This window comes from Barbatula barbatula (assembly GCF_947034865.1).
Source record: "Barbatula barbatula genome assembly, chromosome: 4".
NCBI classification, from domain to species: Eukaryota; Metazoa; Chordata; class Actinopteri; order Cypriniformes; family Nemacheilidae; genus Barbatula; species Barbatula barbatula.
The window spans coordinates 27,735,601-27,758,246 of record NC_136768.1 but is presented as its reverse complement, the minus strand read 5'-3'; the positions used below and the strand labels follow the sequence as shown (position 1 = coordinate 27,758,246).

General features: G+C 38.0%; 2 protein-coding genes across 2 annotated transcripts in view; one reads left to right on the top strand and one right to left on the bottom strand.

Annotated features, from left to right (window-relative positions):
• The window catches only part of LOC306893362 (histone H2B-like), a 265,067-nt gene that overhangs the window by 198,823 nt on the left and 43,598 nt on the right, over positions 1 to 22,646 (bottom strand). The gene's annotated exons all lie outside the window — the stretch shown is intronic.
• LOC306893346 (L-rhamnose-binding lectin CSL3-like) lies at positions 2,558 to 14,508 on the top strand. Its single transcript, XM_079455132.1, has 9 exons — positions 2,558 to 2,599; positions 4,632 to 4,670; positions 4,765 to 4,827; positions 9,613 to 9,669; positions 9,771 to 9,906; positions 10,003 to 10,124; positions 12,215 to 12,271; positions 12,373 to 12,508; positions 12,604 to 14,508. Exons 2-9 carry the CDS (start codon positions 4,634 to 4,636, stop codon positions 12,716 to 12,718), a joined length of 723 nt encoding a protein of 240 aa, XP_079311258.1. The 5' UTR covers positions 2,558 to 2,599; positions 4,632 to 4,633; the 3' UTR covers positions 12,719 to 14,508.

The following is a 22,646-nucleotide window of genomic DNA, read 5'->3' as shown; positions in this document are numbered from 1 at the left end:
AGCATTCTGAGAGCTCATGGTGAGATCACTGTAGGTTGAAATTGTTGAATGGGTAATAAATGTACATCTTGAAGATGTTGCTGTGAATAATTACATTTCTATGGTTAAGGAATATATATATATATATTAAATTAGATTGCAGGGGCTTTTGCCTTTAATGGGACAGGATAGTGGAGAGCAGATAGGGAAGCAGGACAGGCAAAGGGATGTCGAGATTAGAATCGAATTCACACCATCATGAGTGCACTGACGCTAAGTGTTGGCACGCTATAATTACACTGACAAGGAGTATAATATTCCTAGGTCCTACAATAGAGCATCAATAACTGGACAACATTTTACCTGTGTGTTTTGAAACAACACACCACATAGACTTAGTATATAGACTAAATAAATATTGACATTACCATTTGATGTTTCTGGTTTACGCATATTTTATGACATATTTTCAATTGAAATATTTTATAAAAGGGATAGTTTCTTTTTAAATTAAATTACATTTAACCAAACAAGTAATTTCTTCATTTATTGAATTAAATAAATATATTTTTTTAAGTGCTCTTTCTTTAAGTGTGTATAACAGTGCTTCAATAAGAACACACATTCATTACAGAGTATTCTGAGAGCTCACAGTGACATCAAATTGTTGACATTCAACAAGCATATTAACTTTATCTGACAGCAACATTCTCAAGTATCAGGATCTGTTCCCACTGCTATCATTGACAAGTTTAGCGATCACAAGCTCAGAACGTACTTGTTGTAACGAACAAAAGTCAAAATTGTGTGAGAAATTTCAGAATACCATATTATACAATATTACAGGTCACCACTTTGATTAAGCAAGCTTGATATACAAACAGTTTAATCAAACCATTTTCATCAGAGCTTGTGTTTGAAGTACAGTACAAAATAAACATTTACATTATCTAGTATTTGCCTTTTATTGTTTGTTATTATGGATGAAAATCAAGATGGAGAATCGCTTTTAGAAACTTCCTGAGACCGTAGATATCTTTTCAGGTTGTTGACAGATCGCTGACAGCTAAACTTTGCACATAAGGTTTAGGAGATCATAGCTATTATTTTCGGTAACACAACTACTAGTATTTTAAAATTCATTTACTAACATCTTTTCATTATTGTAGATTTTCAACAAAGTTACACAGTATTTAAAACAAATGTATCCACCGAGCAAAGATATGTCCAACTTATGTCTTTTATTCGTCTTTAGCCCTATTCGGATGGGACAAGTTCTCACACAACATCTGTGATCTTATGAACCAATTTGGATGGGACTAGATCTCTACAATAGAGGCTGCAGACGATGCACTCTCAGCAGCGCATGCACACTCGGACACATGTGGGTTTTAGTTGCACGCACAGGCCACTTTTACGTATTTTTATTCAATTTGTACAATATTAAATTGAGGTAAAAGTGTTGTTTTTAATAATTAGGCACATTTATAATATTTAACGTTATCCGATATCTCGCAGGCACAGGCCCCTCAACAATGTTGTTAGAGGGTTCAGCGACCACTAAGGAATTGTTGTAAGTATATTTATATATTTATAAGCATATAGTCAAACATCGATCACAGAATAAGACCAAATTAGACCTAAACAGTTCAACAAATGAAATGTCCTAAATCATAACAAATAAGCTCTCACTCATTTTTTGAAACATTTACTCAGTAACTTTGTATTAAAGTCACTGAGTGCAGCTGCGACACGTAAGAGGAGATCTGGCCCTCCCGGCTGAGTCTGTTCTCCATTTATTTATCGTTTGGGTTCCTCACCATAGAGCTGTGTTGGCTTGCTCACCTGGAGACTGCTTTTATTAGATATTATTTACTAGAGTGGTGGGGACTTTGGGCATGTTGCCAGGATGGGGTCTAGCCCATGTGGGGGTACCCGCAAATCTTGGCACTCGCTGGACACAGTGCGTGCTGATCCCCTACCCTCCTGATTTAGTCGAGCGCCATCAGCAGAACCGTCTTCATCATAGTCTCGTAGTTTCCGATTGTCCCGTGCCCAGCTGGAGGCCCCAGGAGCCTCTGAGTGTTTGAGGGGTCCGCTTACTGCTGCCTGACGAGGGCCAGGCAGCACAGAATTGACTGGGCACGTTCTCATGAGACGTTCTCTTGCTTTCTTAATAATTTCCTGTGAGTGCAAATATTAATTATCAATAAAAGATTATAGAAATAATAAAACTGAATTAATTAGCGCCCTCTCACGGTACGCAAACTGCAAGTAAAATTAGTCCAAGTACACTTTAACTGATTTGCATGGGTTGTATTTACTAACCCTCAAGGAAATGTTTTTTCAGTGATATATTTACTTGACACACACTGACGCTGACACCTGTCAAACTTAGCAAATAAGAGAATGCACACATCATCTCTTGAAATTTTATTTCAGTTTATTGTTACAGTAAAACAGATAGCAGTAGGTGGAAAAATACACAAGTAACAAGGAAATCAAATATGAAGACATGACTTTTTTGAAATATACACAAATGATGGGAGGTGCTGAAAGCCATAAAAGCCGCGAGAAATACAGCAGCAGATTCAGGAGAGAAACACACACCAGCTGAACAGTAAGAACAATTTACATAGTCATTCATATTAAAATGATTCTTTTGATGAGACATAATTTCATAAGCAATGTGAATTCGTTTTTTTAACAGTGTCTAAATTAGCATTAATTTGTGCCGAGCCGGCACCTCATTTGGCAGGTTTCCCTAATGGAAGACGTTTGATCTAACCCATTGTGTTCATATGTTTAATTAAAAACCTTATAATAATTATAATGGCAATTACTATTTTATCTTGATAATGAACAGGCTGTCAAGTTTGATATGCTGGAATATTGTATGACTATGAGTACATCATTAGATACTGCAAAGTTATCTACATTCAGTCGTGTATACGCACTTTTTAACTGTGTCGTCTCCTTTAAATTATTTGTGGACTGAACCAAACTCAGCAGCATATTATCCCCGTTTTTCCCTTTTGTTTTGTCAATCTGTTAAATGTTAAATAGTCAGCATATATGTCGCATGTTTTGCATTATATATTGAAGGGAACTTGCTGTGATGGACACTTCAGAGAGAGAGATTTGTGAGAGAGAAACAGAGAGAGAAACTTATGAATTCTACACATTATGGCACTAAGTTGTTTCCATCACCTTAAGCCATGCAAAGATAAAATCCAGTTTAATGTATTTGATAATTCTGCTATTATCTTTGCATGTCCGTTTTCATTTAGGCCTATTTAAAGCACATTTTTTATCAGTGTTTCTTTATGCTGTAAAAAGTGATATTTATTTAATCAAGATGAGAACAAGAATACCCATAAAGGTACAAAATGATCAGTAAACATTTATAAACATTGACGAAAATGAAAAATAGTCAACTTTAGATTGGGTACTGCAAAAACATGAACTATTATTACTGAATTATAGAACTGAAATGATTATTATTATATGATTTTTAAAGATGTGTAAATAGGGTAAGTTTTGGTCATTTGGTAAACATATTTACAATCAAGAGGAATTCTCGTGAAGTTACAAATCATTAGTAAATTGTTATAAACATTTACAATTGATGCATCGTTTCCACGTTAGATTGAATACTGCAAAAACGTGAACTGATAATAACTCAATGATTTGCTGAAATGTCAAAATAGAAGATGTCTACACAACAAACAAAGAACAGTTTGGTTTCAAAATGAGATAACTCAGTTTTTATTATGTCATCATGTTTTTATGGTGTTAGCTGTTTTTTAACAACATTTGTAAATGTGAACGTTATTTCAGTACATATAAAGTATACAAAATAAACTTAAAAAAATGCATGATCATATTAAAAATATTAAACTACATTTCAATTTACATAAAATAATGATCTATTGTAATGCTTGGTGAAACTACATTAGTAAACATTAACAAGAAAATGATCTCATATTTCTAGCAATGTGAACATAATTAACAAATGATCATTTAAGTGTTATACAATGTGTGTCAATGATTTATTAATGAACGTTATAATAAAGTGTTCCCTAACTTTATATAGTTATCATAAATGTTGCTTTGATCAGAAGGCATTACTCTGCTAATCCTTGCGATGTGATTGGCTGTTGTTCCATCATAATACCATTGAGCTTTTAAGAAGTAAATCTGTTAATGAATTTTCTTTGACAAAAGAAATGAAGTAAATTAATTGAACCATGTGTTGTGTTGACCCAACTAAACAAATGTTTTCTTAAGGAAATTTGTGTGTGTAAAAAATTATATTAAATAAAACAAGGTAACAATTTTGAGATTAGACCTTGCATGGGATTAAAATTTTAAAAAACATATATGTCTCTAAGTAACATATAAGGTTACTTTTAATGTATATACATTTTTTTCAATGTAATTATTGATTAATATTCAATTTAAAGTAAAAGCGTAAACCAAAACATAAATATTCAGCGAAACAAAAACTGTCTGTATCAGTTTTGAGTCATTTTCATAGTTTCATTTTTGTCAGTGTACCAAGGGGAGGTGTAATATTAAAAATGACTTTTGAATGACCAAAATATAACTAAATTATTTTAACATTTGAGATCTTTGTGTTTGTTTTTCAGAAATGGCTCAGACTCTATGTTTCAGACTTCTTGTCATTGGTGAGTTTGTATTTATGGTTTTATGTCTGTTTTATAATGTCATGAATTTGTATTCCGTGTGTTTTAATAAAGACTGAATCTCTCTCTTTCAAAGCTCTCTTTTCTCTATCTGAAAGCATGCAGCTGAGATTTATACTACCTCCTACATACTACAATGGTGAGTGACAGCAAACCTTCACTTAACAGAACATGATCCGAATACATCAATAATAAACAGAGACAGAGACACACTGTTCCATAGTTTTTATGGAAAAATACCGGCAGCTGTGGACAACCTAACTAGTCCATTTTTCATGTCAAAGGTCTTCAGAATTTTATTTTATTTCATAAAGTACCATAATTGAGGATGACAAAATCACATTAAATCTGTGCCTAAACTCTAAAACATGTAATAGCACTCCCAACTAAAAATGAAATAGCATCTATTTTCCTGAGCTTTTTTTCTCCAGTTTCAGTATAGTTATAAAAACTAGTGAAAGTCTTAACATTAAAAGCAAAGGGTCAAGATCCCAAGAAAAGCAAACACTCATCACCATAATGATTTTTGACATGTTTTTTCAGTGAAATCTACAGATTTTCACGGGCATTGTTTAACAGTGTGTGTTTACATGCTTACAAAGAACTGAAGGGTATATAATGTTTATGGTAGGTTTATTTAAACATGACAAAAATCATGGGGTAACTTTGCATATAAAGGCTATAAATTGATTTGCATTTCAGTCAGTGAAATAAGTATTTGATACTCGAGCAAAACATAACTTTGTACTTGGTGAAGAAACCCTTGTTGGCGAACACAGAGGTCAGACATTTCTGATAGTTGGTCTCCAGGTTTGGACATGTGTCAGGGTACATTTGAGTCCAGTCCTCCGTAAATCTCTCCGTAAGTTTTCTTGGCTGTCACTCAGAAAATCTGTGAGGGAGACTAAATCTCCAATTTGCTAAGTAATATGAGGTGAACAATGTGTTGTACTGATGTTGTATACAAAGTTGTGTCAATATTCCAAAGTATTGCGAAGATACAACCACATGACAATCACATTCATTGACTATATGTGCAAGAAGTGTAATGTCATTCGATAAGCTTTCAATAACTTTGTCAGGAGTGTCTGTAGATGCTAGTCAAATTTTGTGCAAATCGGATACGTTTTCGATACGTTATGCTTTTTATATAGTAATTCAATATGGCTCACAGGAAGTATGGTGGAAAATGACAAGTTTGATATCGAAGCATTAGGCTTGAGCCAACAAATATGCTAGTGTATATCACATGACATTATGTTGAATTGTTTCATGCTATAAGAAATTATCTTGACCACAGGGAGGGCTGGCTTTAAACTTTAGTAACTCTCAGAATATGGTTGTGACGGACAATACCAGGTTTTTGAGATACGCCATTGCGATCGTAAAATACTGCATTTTATGACAAATTTGAAATAAGTGGCGCCCCCAGTGGCTGACCAACGAACATTTGGTATTTTTCGACTCCGCATGACTCGATGAATCAAACGAGACCCCTCATGATTTTAGATTAAAAAATAGATTTGTGACGTGGTTTGACGTCATAGGGTACAAAAGAATTGATGGCTTGACGAATTGAAGATTACTGATGGCTGGGAAAAATGTCACGAAACAGGTTGGTGAGAGAAGAACCCAAGCGCAGGCAGCAATAAGGGGGAACACGTATTTTAATAATGTAAAACAGAAAACAAAAACTCACGAGGGGGTTAAATCCAGGGGGATAACAAAGACAGCAAAAAACAGGAACGAAAAACTCACGGAGGGTAACAGAACAGGATGCTAACACTGGGACACAGAGTAGGGACAAATCCTCAATAGCGTAGGGACAAATCCTCAATAGCGTAGGGACAAATCCTCAATAGCGTAGGGACAAATCCTCAATAGCGTAGGGACAAATCCTCAATAGCGTAGGGACAAATCCTCAATAGCGTAGGGAGAAATCCTCAATAGCGTAGGGACAAATCCTCAATAGCGTAGGGACAAATCCTCAATAGCGTAGGGACAAATCCTCAATAGCGTAGGGACAAATCCTCAATAGCGTAGGGACAAATCCTCAATAGCGTAGGGACAAATCCTCAATAGCGTAGGGACAAATCCTCAATAGCGTAGGGACAAATCCTCAATAGCGTAGGGACAAACCCTCAATAGCGTAGGGACAAACCCTCAATAGCGTAGGGACAAACCCTCAATAGCGTAGGGACAAACCCTCAATAGCGTAGGGACAAACCCTCAATAGCGTAGGGACAAACCCTCAATAGCGTAGGGACAAACCCTCAATAGCGTAGGGACAAACCCTCAATAGCGTAGGGACAAACCCTCAATAGCGTAGGGACAAACCCTCAATAGCGTAGGGACAAACCCTCAATAGCGTAGGGACAAATCCTCAATAGCGTAGGGACAAATCCTCAATAGCGTAGGGACAAACCCTCAATAGCGTAGGGACAAATCCCCAATAGCGTAGGGACAAATCCTCAATAGCGTAGGGACAAATCCTCAATAGCGTAGGGACAAATCCTCAATAGCGTAGGGACAAATCCTCAATAGCGTAGGGACAAACCCTCAATAGCGTAGGGACAAATCCTCAATAGCGTAGGGACAAATCCTCAATAGCGTAGGGACAAATCCTCAATAGCGTAGGGACAAATCCTCAATAGCGTAGGGACAAATCCTCAATAGCGTAGGGACAAACCCTCAATAGCGTAGGGACAAACCCTCAATAGCGTAGGGACAAACCCTCAATAGCGTAGGGACAAATCCTCAATAGCGTCGGGACAAACCCTCAATAGCGTAGGGACAAACCCTCAACGAGCACAAGACAATAGACAAGGGGGTATTATATAGGGAGACTAACAAAGGAGATAATGATGGGCAGGTGTGGGTAATGCGACACAGGAGGAAAGCTATACTAGGAACGAGAGGGGCAGGGCCAAATGACGAGACAGGAAAGAACGCATATTATGTCCTGATTGACAATAATATGTTTCTCTCCACATAAAACACGTGGGTCTGTCATGATTCTGCCCCTAGACCAGAAAATCAAGACAACAGAAGGCAGAATCATGACAAACTGGATATCGGTCAACTCGGCGCGCCACCCCAAATCTGACGAGACCAACTTTATGATTTTTGGCCAAACTGTTCAAATGTTATAAGCACAAATAGCTACTTTTCGTAACTCTGGACCGCTAGGTAGCACTTCACTGGAAAAACGCACATTACCTCAGGTCAGGCAAATTTCCCGAGTGGAATGTTGGGCCTGTCCTCTATCTATGCCCAAAATTTCCCTTTGGGGCTTGACCACTAATAATTGAATGAGTTCATCTAGATCAGGGATGTCCAAACTGCATCCCGCGGGCCAAATGGCCCACAGCCTCAAATTTAAGTGTCCTGCACTACACGATATTAAAAGAAGATCAAAAGGCATTATAATGGTCCCTGAAGCACGACAAAACCAGCGTGATTACAACGTTCAGTTACAGATAAACTTAATTCAAACATGCCCTCTATCTTTCAGTAATGTATTAAAATATGTATCTCCAACTCACCTTTATTTATTTTAACATACCATAAAAATGTTAATTTAAATGTTACTATTTTCTATGTCATTCTATTTTAATATGTAGGCCTAATTTATTCCTGCGATTTAATCAAAAAAAGAGTAAGTACAAAGTAATCGTTTACTTTTTAGTATATGTTGTTCTTCTATTCTTTTTATTAATGAAAGAATTATGAAATGTGAGCCATTCATATATTATTGAGTGTTAATAATAATGCCTCATAACTGAGCATCACATCAGCATGTTATATTGATTTATTATTGTTTAACACAGAATATGTAAAAATTCAGCTTTGTTCACAGAAATAAATTATATTTAAATATAAAGTGAAAGGTTTTATTACGACTTATTGCATCTTTATGTCTTTAAAACGTCAACAAAATATACAGATGTTCGGGGGTATGTTCATCAAACCAAATCTGACCCCCTGTAATAAAACAGTTTGGACACCCCTGATCCAGATAAAATAACATATATACAATTTTTAGAAAGTTGGAGATGGAGACTAAAAAGAGTCATCACAACAGGTGTATCAGTAATCAGTGTATTGCAGGGGTACGTGGGAAATGAAGTCCTGAATGCACAAAAAACAGTGTGATGGGGTGCCCTCTAGTGGATCTGCAGGGCACTCCAAAAGGTGATTGTAATACGATGGAGGACAGCCAAGGAATTTCCACATAGGAATTTTATATCACAAACCTGTATCTAAAACAGAGAAATGTATAAAACGCTTAACCAGGTTAAACATTCTCCCCCATTGAAGATCATTATAAGGAAACAGCTTAACGTACTGAAACAATGACCATGGAAAGTCAAATTTCTAATAAACCATAATTGCAATAAATAAACTCTTTCATGCATAGGTTTAAAAATACTACTGGGATGTATTAACTGGTTAACTGGTATTAACAACTGGGATGTATTAGCTGGTTAGTAAGGTAATCCATCTGGTCGCTAAGCAGTTTTAGGATGTTTGAGCTGGATGCTTTGTGCTGAGAGGTAGGCTCTGTTCAAAAGCTGTAACATGCTGCCTTCAGAGGCTGCATTCCAAGGTCGGAAGGCATCAGGGTGCGTCTGATTCCAATGTTGTTGCACTTCCTGTCTCCCACGGTTCCTTTATCTAATAGATTTTCAAAGGCAGCATGGATGCTTCCTCCACTGCATTTGATGTCCGTCAATCCCGCTCGTGTATCTGCGGGAGACGCTCAAACAAATAAAATGGCGTCTGACAAAATAATCGGAGAACAATATTGTATGAATTCAAGTTTGTTTGTTTTTTGATTGCATTTTACAGAGAAATTAGAGGTCCAGTAGGTGTAACACTGTAAAATATCTGCTCCTAATTTGCTACTTTTCTCCAACTTTAGGTGAACTTTTAAAGGGTGTAGTTACTTGTGAATCACAAACTGCCTTCCTCAGTTGTGGTGAGATCTCTGGGTTTCATTTAAACAATGCATTTGCATGTCGTACAATACATTCAAGACCCTACAACACACTTGTGGGTAATGTTACTTTCTACTTGCAGACAAGGGAACTATAAAAGTCCTTTCAGCCAATTATGGGCGTACAGACCGGCAGACCTGCTCTACTGGAAGACCAGTTCACCAGCTCTCAAATGTTTGCTGCACTCAGAGTACCTCCTTAAGTGTGGTGGCCATTAGGTAAGAGCAGTAAACGTCACTTAAACTGTGAGATATGAAAATAATGTAAGCAATCATTATGTTTTATTTTTTTGTTGTTCTTTGTAATTATCACAGATGTGATGGAAAAACTAGTTGTTCCATTGTTGCGGAGAATGCAGCTTTCACGGATCCTTGTTATGGAACATACAAATACCTGACTGTGTCTTACAAGTGTGTTGCACCTCCACCACCTCCACGTGAGTTTTGCACCTAAATGATCCCTCTCAAAAAAAAATCACCTGTGTAACTGTTATTCTTGATGATGGGAAACATCATCTAGTAACTTGACTCGCTGATCTCATCCAGAGTTCACCCAGTCATCAATCCTGTGACAATCAGATATTCCTGAAGATTAACCAACATATTACTAACAAAAAAAACAAATCCTTTAAAAGCATAGACACATAAAGACATAAAAATCAGCACACGATCCATTATAATGGTTAAATTCGTTCAATTTTAGTTAGCGCAAGTGACCATGATGTTAGAAGGGTTAAGTATGGTGCCAATAAGAATTAGGCATCTACAATTGAGGTGTTCCCTTTAGTTTCTTTGCGTTGTTACAGTCTATCATGCAATCAGTAGGCGTTGCCAAGGTGTGCCAGCTTGTCACTAAAGTTGTCTGGCTTTTGTCTAGGCTTTGTTAGGGTGTTTCACTGGTTACTAGGGTTTTCCATGTGGTTGCTAGGCTCTTTAAGCGGGTTGCTAGGGTGTTGAACTGGTAACTAGTGTGTTCCGTGTTGTCGCTAGGCATTGTAAGGCTCCCTACGCTAATAAAGCTGTGATCCCAGCCAACCCAAAGATTCACCACGACCTTGCCATTCAACTAGGCTCATCAACTATTACACCGTCCAGCACAGCCAGAAACCTGGGAGTGGTAATCGATGATCGGCTTAACCTCACAAGTCATGTTGCCAGCACCACACGGTCCTGTTGATTCATCCTCTACAACATTAGGAAAATTAGACCATTCCTATCGGAGCACTCTACGCAGGTCCTAGTCCAGGCTCTTGTCCTGTCCAAACTAGATTATTGCAATGCGCTTCTGGCTGGACTTCCTGCTTACACAATCAAACCTCTCCAGATGATCCAGAATGCGGCGGCAAGAGTGGTCTTCAATGAACCGAAGAGAGCGCATGTAACTCCGCTCTTCACCAGGTTACACTGGCTCCCCGTTGCCACCCGCATAAAGATCAAAGCTTTGCTCCTGGCCTACAAGGTCCGACCCTTCGTATCTCCACTCGCTAATGCAGATCTATGTTCCTGCCAGATTACTGCGGTCTGCAAAGGAACAACGACTAGTGGTACCATCCCAAAAAGGAAAAAAGTCACTCTCCGTACCTTCTCTGGATCTGTTCCACATTGGTGGAATGATCTACCAGCTGCTACAAGATCAGCAGACTCGATTGCCATCTTTAAAAAACGCCTAAAAACGCATCTCTTCCGTCAACACGTCGCTGATTGATTTATCCTAATTCTCTTCCCTTTCCTTCTTTAAAAAAAAAAAAAAACTTACTAACCTCACTATTCTTAGCTTTGTATACTGTGCTAGGCTTTAATGGACTAGTTTGATGCACTTATGTATTTTGTTGCCTATGTTGTTATAATTGCTTCCAATGTTTCCTCACATGTAAGTCGCTTTGGATAAAAGCGTCTGCTAAATGACTAAATGTAAGTGAAAGCTGGCTGATAGGGTGTTTAACTGGTCACTGGGGTGTTCCACGTGGTTGCTAGGCAATGTCACGCTCTCTAAGCTGTTTGCTAGGTAATTCTAAGGTGTTCATTTAGTCTGGTAACTGGGTGTTGCAAGGCTAGGATATATAAACTGGTTAGTAAGTAATCCATCTGGTTGCTAAGCAGTTTTAGGATCTTTGAGCTGGATGCTTTGTGCTGAGAGGTAGGCTCTGTTCAAAAGCTGTAACATGCTGCCTTCAGAGGCTGCATTCCAAGGTCGGAAGGCATCAGGGTGCGTCTGATTCCAATGTTGTTGCACTTCCTGTCTCCCACGGTTCCTTTATCTAATAGATTTTCAAAGGCAGCATGGATGCTTCCTCCACTGCACTTGATGTCCGTCAATCCCGCTAATGTGTCTGCGGGAGAGGTGAAAGTCCAGCAGGGCGGCGCTCAAACAAATAAAATGGCGTCTGACAAAATAATCGGAGAACAATATTGTATGAATTCAAGTTTGTTTGTTTTTTGATTGCACTTTTACAGAGAAATTAGAGGTCCAGTAGATGTAACACTGTAAAATATCTGCTCCTAATTTGCTACTTTTCTCCAACTTTAGGTGAACTTTTAAAGGGTGTAGTTACCTGTGAATCACAAACTGCCTTCCTCAGTTGTGGTGAGATCTCTGGGTTTCATTTAAACAATGCATTTGCATGTCGTACAATACATTCAAGACCCTACAACACACTTGTGGGTAATGTTACTTTCTACTTACAGACAAGGGAACTATAAAAGTCCTTTCAGCCAATTATGGGCGTACAGACCGGCAGACCTGCTCTACTGGAAGACCAGTTCACCAGCTCTCAAATGTTTGCTGCACTCAGAGTACCTCCCTAAGTGTGGTGGCCATAAGGTAAGAGCAGTAAACGTCACTTAAACTGTGAGATATGAAAATAATGTAAGCAATCATTATGTTTTATTTTTTGTTGTTCTTTGTAATTATCACAGATGTGATGGAAAAACTAGTTGTTCCATTGTTGCGGAGAATGCAGCTTTCACGGATCCTTGTTATGGAACATACAAATACCTGACTGTGTCTTACAAGTGTGTTTTTAATCTTTAAGTATACAAATATTTTATTGTGATGTTAATTAAATCATTTAGTTGTGGTCACATGTAATAATTGGACCAAAGATTTAAGGTTTTCAAGGTAATTTTTCTTTTTACAACGGGTGGATGTTACAACAGGGTGCTTTTAGTTTATTCATTGCTCAATTAACATGGCTGATGCTGTTGTGTTGTCGAATTTTACATCACATTCAGCGGTTAAGCATAAAAGGCCTTTCATATGATTGCAGCCAATCTTTACAGGGAATTTTGTGAAATTTTGTTTGTTATAATAATGTAAGACAAAATATAAATAAATGCATTTATAAACTTCATATAATATTTATTTATGAACATTTTGTCTATAACTTAGGAACACAAACACACACTCAAGACATTAACAGTGAAGTGCAGATCTACTGCCCAATGGGAGGATCTTACCTATTTGCTCAGTTAAATCCAGATGGTTACTTTTATTTGGAAGGGCTGTGTATAATAAAAAGTGAAAATAGCACATATATCATAAGAGGTGTCACTTACCTTGGCGTATGTTCAAACATGATCGCTTCATTTTTTAGCAGCAATGTTCACTTATTTCTAGAAATCCTACGCAAACAACATCAATCTCAACTGTAAACAACTAACCAACCATAGAATGTGTGTGTCAGGAACTTGTCATTGTTCCATTTGAACATTTGTCAATGAACATTTAAGTGACTATTCAAGATGGCGCTGGTGTTCATGGCAAGGCCGTCTCTCTCTTTGCGAGTCTGTATTTGTTTTATTCGTGATTGTCTCGTTTTGTGTGATAAACTTTTTTGATATTAAATCATTAATGGACGGAGCAGGCTTTTGCACGCAACAAGGATTTGGCTCTAATTACCTGCCACCTTGTTGCTCGTTTCCGTTCCACGGAATCATATCATCACGCTATCGGACTCCTCGGTTTTTGCAGACAGAAGGGGAACGAGCAAAACCTCCGGCAAGTTTGCAGAGAACCAAACGTAGAGGAGGTATCTACAGAATTATTGTAAATAACATTTTTATTGAATGCTAAACCTAGACTTCTTGCTTCTGACTGAGACATGGCTAATTCCTGATGATTTAAGTACGGATCTGCTATTGTTCATTCCGATGCTATTTACGACTCACTCAACGAAATCAGTACCTTTTCATCTTTGAAAAATGAAAAAATTAAATAATTATTTTACTTTCATTAATTGGAAACAAGAAATTTTATTGTGTCATCTCAGGCTATGTATTTTCTTTACTGTTATAGCTGTATAGCTTTTTCGATATTTCTGTCATCCTTGTTACAGACAAAAGTTTTAAGAACTAAGTAATCGTTTTCACATATATGATCAGTATTTTAGTCCCTCTTTAGACTTGGATTGTTTAAAATTTTGGAATTTAGCCCACTTTTATATTTGTCATTTAGATGACCAAGAACATCCATATTTTGCAAAGTTATTCCATGTCACTTTACATATGTATATATATATATTTTAAAGAAATATATTACAAGAATGGTGTGGTGAGGAAGGCGGGACGAGAGCCGTGACGCGGGGCCGGTGGCGTGAGTGATAAGTGCAAGCAGCTGTGCGCGCACCGGTCCCGCATCTTATCACAAGAAGATTGGGAGCTTAAAAGGACGATCGGCAGGACTGTTGACGAGAGAGGACCGGGCCCGAACATGTGTTTAGTTTGTGTATGTTTTATGGCCGGCAGTCGACCGTGAGGTGGCTGTCGGTCTTTACTTCCGTGTTTGTTTATTTGATTTAAATAAAGTTTTGGTGTTTGAATGTTCGCCGGTTCCCGCCTCCTTCCTTCCCTTCTAACAAACTTTATTACACCGGCTATCGCTGCAAATTGCGTTTTAATGTTTGGCTGGTCAACTGCATCATATGGGAACCTTATATACCTGGTAGACATGCGGATGATCCCGTCCCATACCGCTGCCATTGCACGGCTCAAAGACGACTGGCTTATTCCTGAGCGGTCTGCCAGTTCCTTTTGGAAAGAACCAGTTGCCAGGAAACCAAGTGTTGTCAGCACCTGCAAGGGAACGGGTATTGCGTAGCTCCTCGCTGTCGCTCTCTCTATATTCGGACCCAATTCAGCACAGAGCTCCAAGAGGATGGTCCTTAGAAATCTGAAACGGTTGATAAGCCAGTCATCATCCTGGGCCAGAAAATCATTGTGGTCCCTAAAAACTTGTTCTCTTCGGATTCTGCCATTAGCAATGTCCTCTAATAAGGCCAAAGCTGCCATTGCCATAGACTCAGGGTTGTATCAATTTGCATACCGGTATGCTTTTATATGTTCTTATTTAATTGCATAATTGATATAATCCCATAAGGTTCGTGTGACAATATATGTCAATTATTTTATAAATTGCTAATTAATAGCAATGCTTCCCACAGGTGGTGGTGCGATAGACTTGTAGAACAAATTATTGTGTAATGTTTACAACTTCACTTCATTGCCTGTAAGATTCGCCAACCGACAAAAACAATGAGAAATGTACGTATGCCAGACATGAAATTGGCTTGGACGAACTCACATTCTCACGTTAATTTCACCGTTAGTACATCCGACAGTGAGCGTGAAAGCTGGCGTTACCAAAGTTTTTGTGCGAACGCAAGGTTGATACATGAGGCCCCAGGTCCTTGGATAGAGATTGGATACTTGAGAGCAAACGTAGATGTTGAAGCTTTCCTGTAGCTCAGTGGTAAGAGCATTGCGTTAACAACGCAAGGTTGTGGGTTAAATCCCAGGGGATTGCAGATAAATGTATAGGATAATGTAAATCGCTAAGTGTATGCGTAAATGTAAGGGGGTTTTGAGCATGCAACTACAGAAGGAGTTGGAGATTGGGGAGCTGTCACAGGTGCATCTGTCATGGAGCAATTATAAACGTGGTGGATGTACTGATCCTTGCGTGCTGCAGTACAGACAGTGAAAATGTTATATGGTCCTGCACAGTTTGTTGCATTTAGAGATATATTAACCTGTAAGAGTGTAAAAACAAAGTTGACCAAATCTTTGGTCGGTGGAGCATCTGAATGGATTTGGGATGTACTCTCTCACTCTATAACTCATAAAATTTAAAGTCACTTTTTTGGTTAACACTTTCTTCTAAATCAAGTACCACATATTCACTATCTTTCCTCACTTAACTCCTGGTAATCCGAATCCGTCTTGCATCTTTCAGATCTCATCTCTTTATATTTGATGTCATTTCCTCCATTGGCACTCCTACTGGTACTCCCCATATTACTCCTCTAGTCCACCTATTTCCCTTTTCCACGCAACTTATCTTTCCCTATTTCTTCTATTCTGCTTTCCCTTTTTATCTGATTTTGTAAAATAGTTGTTCATTTTACTGGGCTCATTGCTGAAATTCCCTTATCCTCTCCAAATCTCAATACGATTTGAAACCCCATACTGTCCTGCTCGTGTTCTATTCTTTCAAAGCTAGAACTCTTCATAGTTGCTTTCTCTCTGCTTTTCTCACTTCCTTGATTGATTTCCATACTATCCTAACTATCTATTAAATCAGTTCATTCACAACACAGCTGTGCTTACCCGCCATCGCTTTCTTCCTTTCTCTTTTTTTAAGTATTATTTTGAACAAAAAATTACGCATTACGCACAATTCCTATCCCTGTCTCTGTGAATTGCTAGAGCCTCAAATTACGAAATGCAACACCCAGATGCGACGAGCAATATGTATGCAGAAATGAGTGGCAATTGCTCTCTGGCACCCAGGGACGCTTGTGGAACACCGCACCATTTCAGCGTTGGAAGTCAGCAGTCCACAAAATTACTAAAGGGTTCTGCACTGCGGTGTGCCGGCATCTTCGTTCACTCTACCTTAATTTTCCCGCCACAGCAGAAGAGGCTCAATAGATCCTGCCCCCTCCGTGCCCAGCCAGCATAGTCATGTGGGGTAGAGATGGGTTTGATCGGAGTTGTCTTCTGGGTCCCAGACAGTTTTGTCTACAGGTTCCATGTAGGCCCCACATGGGTTATCCCAGATGAAATGAACACTGCTTAGTGTGCATACTTCAGGATGCTATATGTGACACTGAATGCTGGAGTGAATGAGATAATGAAGTGATAACAAGGAGAATCACTGATGGACACAGAAACAACAAGAAACGAAAGTAAGGAAACAGAAAACCACAACAGACTTTGGCCACAACAAGTCCACAAACACGATTATAATTTTTACTTCTTTATAATATTGGGATTGGAATATTGGCTCAGTGGTAAGAGCATGACGTTAACAACGCCAATGTCGTGGGTTGGATCCCAGGGAATTGCACATACTTAGAAACAAAGGAATAGTACAATGCAATGTAAGTTGCTTTGGATAAAAGCGTCTGCCAAAGGCATAAATATAAATATTATAGGTTTGATGTTACCATTATGGTGATCAGTGTTTGTTATAGTTGATCAGTTTGACTCATGAAATATTACTATAAATTCTTCTCTGGTAGCCATTTCTGAATTTGTTAAATTGTGAAAGTCAGAAGAAAATATAATCTGGATGCTTTTTGTTGTTTGTGATCATTTTTCATGATCATAACATTATGGTGACTTTTGGGAGACTTTGGTATGAGAAGCACAAATCTAATATTTTGTTTTAATTATGTGGATTTTGAATTCTTGTGTAATTCTTCACACACAAACAACAAAAATCACCACATGAATCTTAACAATGGTGAAGTGCTCATGCCACAATGCATTGTGGGTGCATTATACAAAACTAATTCATGACTCCCAGAATGCATTGCAACATGAAGCATTTCACCATTGTTGAGATTCATTTCCTGACTATTGATGTCTGAGTGCAGGCAAGTGTAAAATGATTTAAATGTGTTTAGTGAACCCATGAGTTGCAGGTGAGTGTGATCAGTAATCAAGAGAGGTTGCTCGTGATGCTTGGGAGTGGGTGGAGCCTGGCGTGTTTGCGACAATTAACTACGTTTGACTTTTTAAACTGCCCAACTAGAGCAAACAGTGATCACCATAATGGTGACGTCAAATCTGATGATTTATCTGCCTTAAGTCTTTGCTGCCAGATGCACCGTCATGTGGAGAGTGCGGAAGGACAGAGGAAGTGGCATGTCACAACGTCAAGTTGAGGCTGCTGCATGCTGTGGGCACCCATGGAGAAGGAAGCTATCCTAGAGATCAAGTGGGCACCAGGCTCTGAGAAGGGACATGGCAAGGACCATCCCAGAAATCAGACTCTCTGGATGCCTCACATCTGCACAGGATTGTGCCAAAGGTGTCTCTCTTTGACCCACACACTTGTGACATTAGAGTGCTCTCTACCTGGAGTACCCACATTGCCCTTAGCTGCTCCCGAGGTTCGTGGGAAGTCAAGGCGACCAATCTTGTCTGCCGTGAGTGTGCCGAAGGGGGCGTTCCCCGTTTTCGTGATGGCAGATGGAGTGAAAAGTCAGGAGAGAAAACAGTGTCTGTAGATCAGAGTTTATTGAACTGATCCATCACCATTACATGAATCCAACACATACTGAATGAAAGTCAACCTTCACCAGATTTCACCTCAAGTACAGAATAATCTTAAGGAATAATTGAATGTGTTATATAAAGCATAAAAACCCTTTCAGTCATGATTTATTCATGATAAAGCACTAGCCTCAAGTACCTTATTACAATATAACCATTAAAGCCAAACGTTGAAATAAATGCAAATTTCTTGAAATAAAATAACCGTCACCCTTCATTCCTCTAAAATACAATCCCTGACGTTTAAATGATCTCTATCGCTAAATAAAAAATCTTAAAGTTAACCAAGGAACAAAGAAAGTCTTTTTATTCCTCTTTTGTGGTGCAGATGAAGTTGAGTTGTTGAGACCCAGGAAGGCTGATCCAGAGATGATCTCCTCCAGACTGAACCGCTCCAGATTTCACTTCAGTGTCAGAATCGTCCACTGCTGCTTCATTCCCCGGAGCCCAATTCTGATCACACACGATCTCTCCATTCACCCAGAACCAGATCCCCACAGAGCAGGAGTGATGTAACCCCAGCCACACCTGAGCAGTCGAGGCCTGATGAAGAACTTCAGTCACCATGAGCTGAATCTCCTCTGAATCCACTGAAACCAGATCAACGTGATTCTCTCTGCAGTAACTTAAAGCTTCAGTCCAGCTCAGATTCTTCTGGATCAATATCAGCTCATCTGAACAAACAACAAAACACAAACACTGTGACTGAACTGAGATCAGTTTCATCACGAAGAAACTTCTGTCATCAAACACACACATTGACTTTTATTAACTCACCTTCATGACACACAAAAGTCTGAGGGTAACTGCAACCTGCATCATTCCATTGACCCTCAGCATTCATTCTGGCCTCTGTACATACTGGACCAGAACCAACAGGATTATCAGGTTGACCAGACTGCCAGTATCTGAAGGTGGAGTCAGTGTTATCTGACCACTCCCACGAGTCTCTGAACAGACCAATCCAGACAGATGTCTGAGGATTATTAATGATGTTGTGAATCAGTTGATGGTCAGTCTGGTTCCTCACACTGGTCAGATCAGTATGATGCCGTCTGCAGAAACTCTGAGCTTCTCTCCACGTTTGACTAGAAGAATCAATGATGTTTGCTTTACTGCTGTCTGTTGAAGAAAAGAAAGATTCAAGTCTCATGATTTTCATTCATTCTCATTAAACTCACAGTTCAGATGTCAATCTACAGAAACTTGTTTCTTCTAAAGTCTTAATAAATGCTGAACTTGTTCAGGTGTCAGAACACAAACTGAATATGAAAGTGTGGAGTGATGTCACAGGTCCTAAAACACGTAGAAACAGTTCTGAAACATCAAGCTACTTACAGCGTATCATCAACACAAACTGACTCCATTTACAATAAAACAAACAATCACATCAGACACATGAATATAAGAGAACAAGAGTCATGAGGTCCACTGAAGGAAACACTGAACACCATTAGAGGTTTTGATCTTATTGTTCATGTTTTCATCTTCACTTCATTATCTCATTGACTCGATCTGATTTGACTCATTCACTTGTTCAATATGGAGAAATCTAAATCATTCTGTGCTGGAGACCCAAGGACTGGAGTTAAACCCCAGACTTAAACTTAGACTTCACCTCAAAAAAAACTTTCATCAACTTAGAAGAGGCCAGTTTAGTCTCCAGCAGTATTACAATAGTCCACCTACAGGGACACTACTAGCAGACTGATCATTATATACTTACTAAATCAATAAATAACACTTAAAATACACTTAAACTTTACTCATGTTCACTGTTTTATAAGGTTTGGTGTCAGTTAGGTGTAAAACTCACTTGGTGGAGCATCAACACACTCATAAGACACATTCAGGTATTTGTAAGTTCCACCACAAGGATCAGGGAAAACTGCAGAGTTCACAACCATAGAACAACTCGTTTTTCCATCACATCTGTGAGAATAAATGCAAAAAAAATCAAAAATATATAAAAGATAATCTGATAATATCTGATAGCTCTTTAATAATGTTTTCTGTTCTCACCGAGTGGCCATCGTACTTAGAGATGTGCTCAGAGTGCACTTAACATTTGTGATCTGGTTATCTGGTTTTCCAGTAGAGCAGGTCTGTCCGTCTGTTCGCCCAAAATTGGCTGAAAGGATTTTAATGGTTCCTTGATCTGTTGATAAAAAGTCACATCACAGACAAATGTGTTTGACAAATCTTTATTTTCTCTCCGTGTTATGTGGACTTGATGCATGAAACTCACCACATCTGAGAAGAACAGTCTGTGATTCACAGATGATTAAATCCTTAGAAACACCTAAAGTCAGAGATGAGAAGTGAATAATATGTAGTGATGCAACTGTGTTACATTGACTGTCTTTCAGTATTAACCGTCTTAAATCACAAGTGTCCAATCCTGTAGAGTTCAGCTCCAACCTGTTCATCTGACCCACAAGTGTTCTGTGTCTTAACTGTGATGTTTATTATTGTTTCTTATGATCTCGTGTTCTGTGTCTTAACTGTGATGTTTATTATTGTTTCTTATGATCGTGTGTTCTGTGTCTTAACTGTGATGATTATTATTGTTTCTTATGATCGCGTGTTCTGTGTCTTAACTGTGATGATTATTATTGTTTCTTATGATCGTGTGTTCTGTGTCTTAACTGTGATGTTTATTATTGTTTCTTATGATCGTGTGTTCTGTGTCTTAACTGTGATGTTTATTATTGTTTCTTATGATCCTGTGTTCTGTGTCTTAACTGTGATGTTTATTATTGTTTCTTATGATCTCGTGTCTTAACTGTGATGATTATTATTGTTTCTTATGATCCTGTGTTCTGTGTCTTAACTGTGATGATTATTATTGTTTCTTATGATCGCGTGTTCTGTGTCTTAACTGTGATGATTATTATTGTTTCTTATGATCCTGTGTTCTGTGTCTTAACTGTGATGTTTATTATTGTTTCTTATGATCGCGTGTTCTGTGTCTTAACTGTGATGTTTATTATTGTTTCTTATGATCCTGTGTTCTGTGTCTTAACTGTGATGTTTATTATTGTTTCTTATGATCCTGTGTTCTGTGTCTTAACTGTGATGTTTATTATTGTTTCTTATGATCTCGTGTTCTGTGTCTTAACTGTGATGATTATTATTGTTTCTTATGATCGCGTGTTCTGTGTCTTAACTGTGATGTTTATTATTGTTTCTTATGATCCTGTGTTCTGTGTCTTAACTGTGATGTTTATTATTGTTTCTTATGATCCTGTGTTCTGTGTCTTAACTGTGATGTTTATTATTGTTTCTTATGATCACATGTGTTCTGTGTCTTAACTGTGATGTTTATTATTATTGTTTCTTATGATCTCGTGTTCTGTGTCTTAACTGTGATGTTTATTGTTGTTTCTTATGATCGTGTGATCTGTGTCTTAACTGTGATGTTTATTGTTGTTTCTTATGATCGTGTGATCTGTGTCTTAACTGTGATGTTTATTGTTGTTTCTTATGATCGTGTGATCTGTGTCTTAACTGTGATGTTTATTATTGTTTCTTATGATCGCGTGTTCTGTGTCTTAACTGTGATGTTTATTGTTGTTTCTTATGATCGTGTGATCTGTGTCTTAACTGTGATGTTTATTATTGTTTCTTATGATCGTGTGTTCTGTGTCTTAACTGTGATGTTTATTATTGTTTCTTATGATCCTGTGTTCTATGTCTTAACTGTGATGTTTATTATTGTTTCTTATGATCTCGTGTCTTAACTGTGATGATTATTATTGTTTCTTATGATCCTGTGTTCTGTGTCTTAACTGTGATGTTTATTATTGTTTCTAATGATCGCGTGTTCTGTGTCTTAACTGTGATGTTTATTATTGTTTCTTATGATCGCGTGTTCTGTGTCTTAACTGTGATGTTTATTATTGTTTCTTATGATCGCGTGTTCTGTGTCTTAACTGTGATGTTTATTATTGTTTCTTATGATCGCGTGTTCTGTGTCTTAACTGTGATGTTTATTATTGTTTCTTATGATCGCGTGTTCTGTGTCTTAACTGTGATGTTTATTATTGTTTCTTATGATCGCGTGTTCTGTGTCTTAACTGTGATGTTTATTATTGTTTCTTATGATCGCGTGTTCTGTGTCTTAACTGTGATGTTTATTATTGTTTCTTATGATCGCGTGTTCTGTGTCTTAACTGTGATGTTTATTATTGTTTCTTATGATCGCGTGTTCTGTGTCTTAACTGTGATGATTATTATTGTTTCTTATGATCGTGTGTTCTGTGTCTTAACTGTGATGATTATTATTGTTTCTTATGATCCTGTGTTCTGTGTCTTAACTGTGATGATTATTAGTGTTTCTTATGATCGCGTGTTCTGTGTCTTAACTGTGATGATTATTATTGTTTCTTATGATCGCG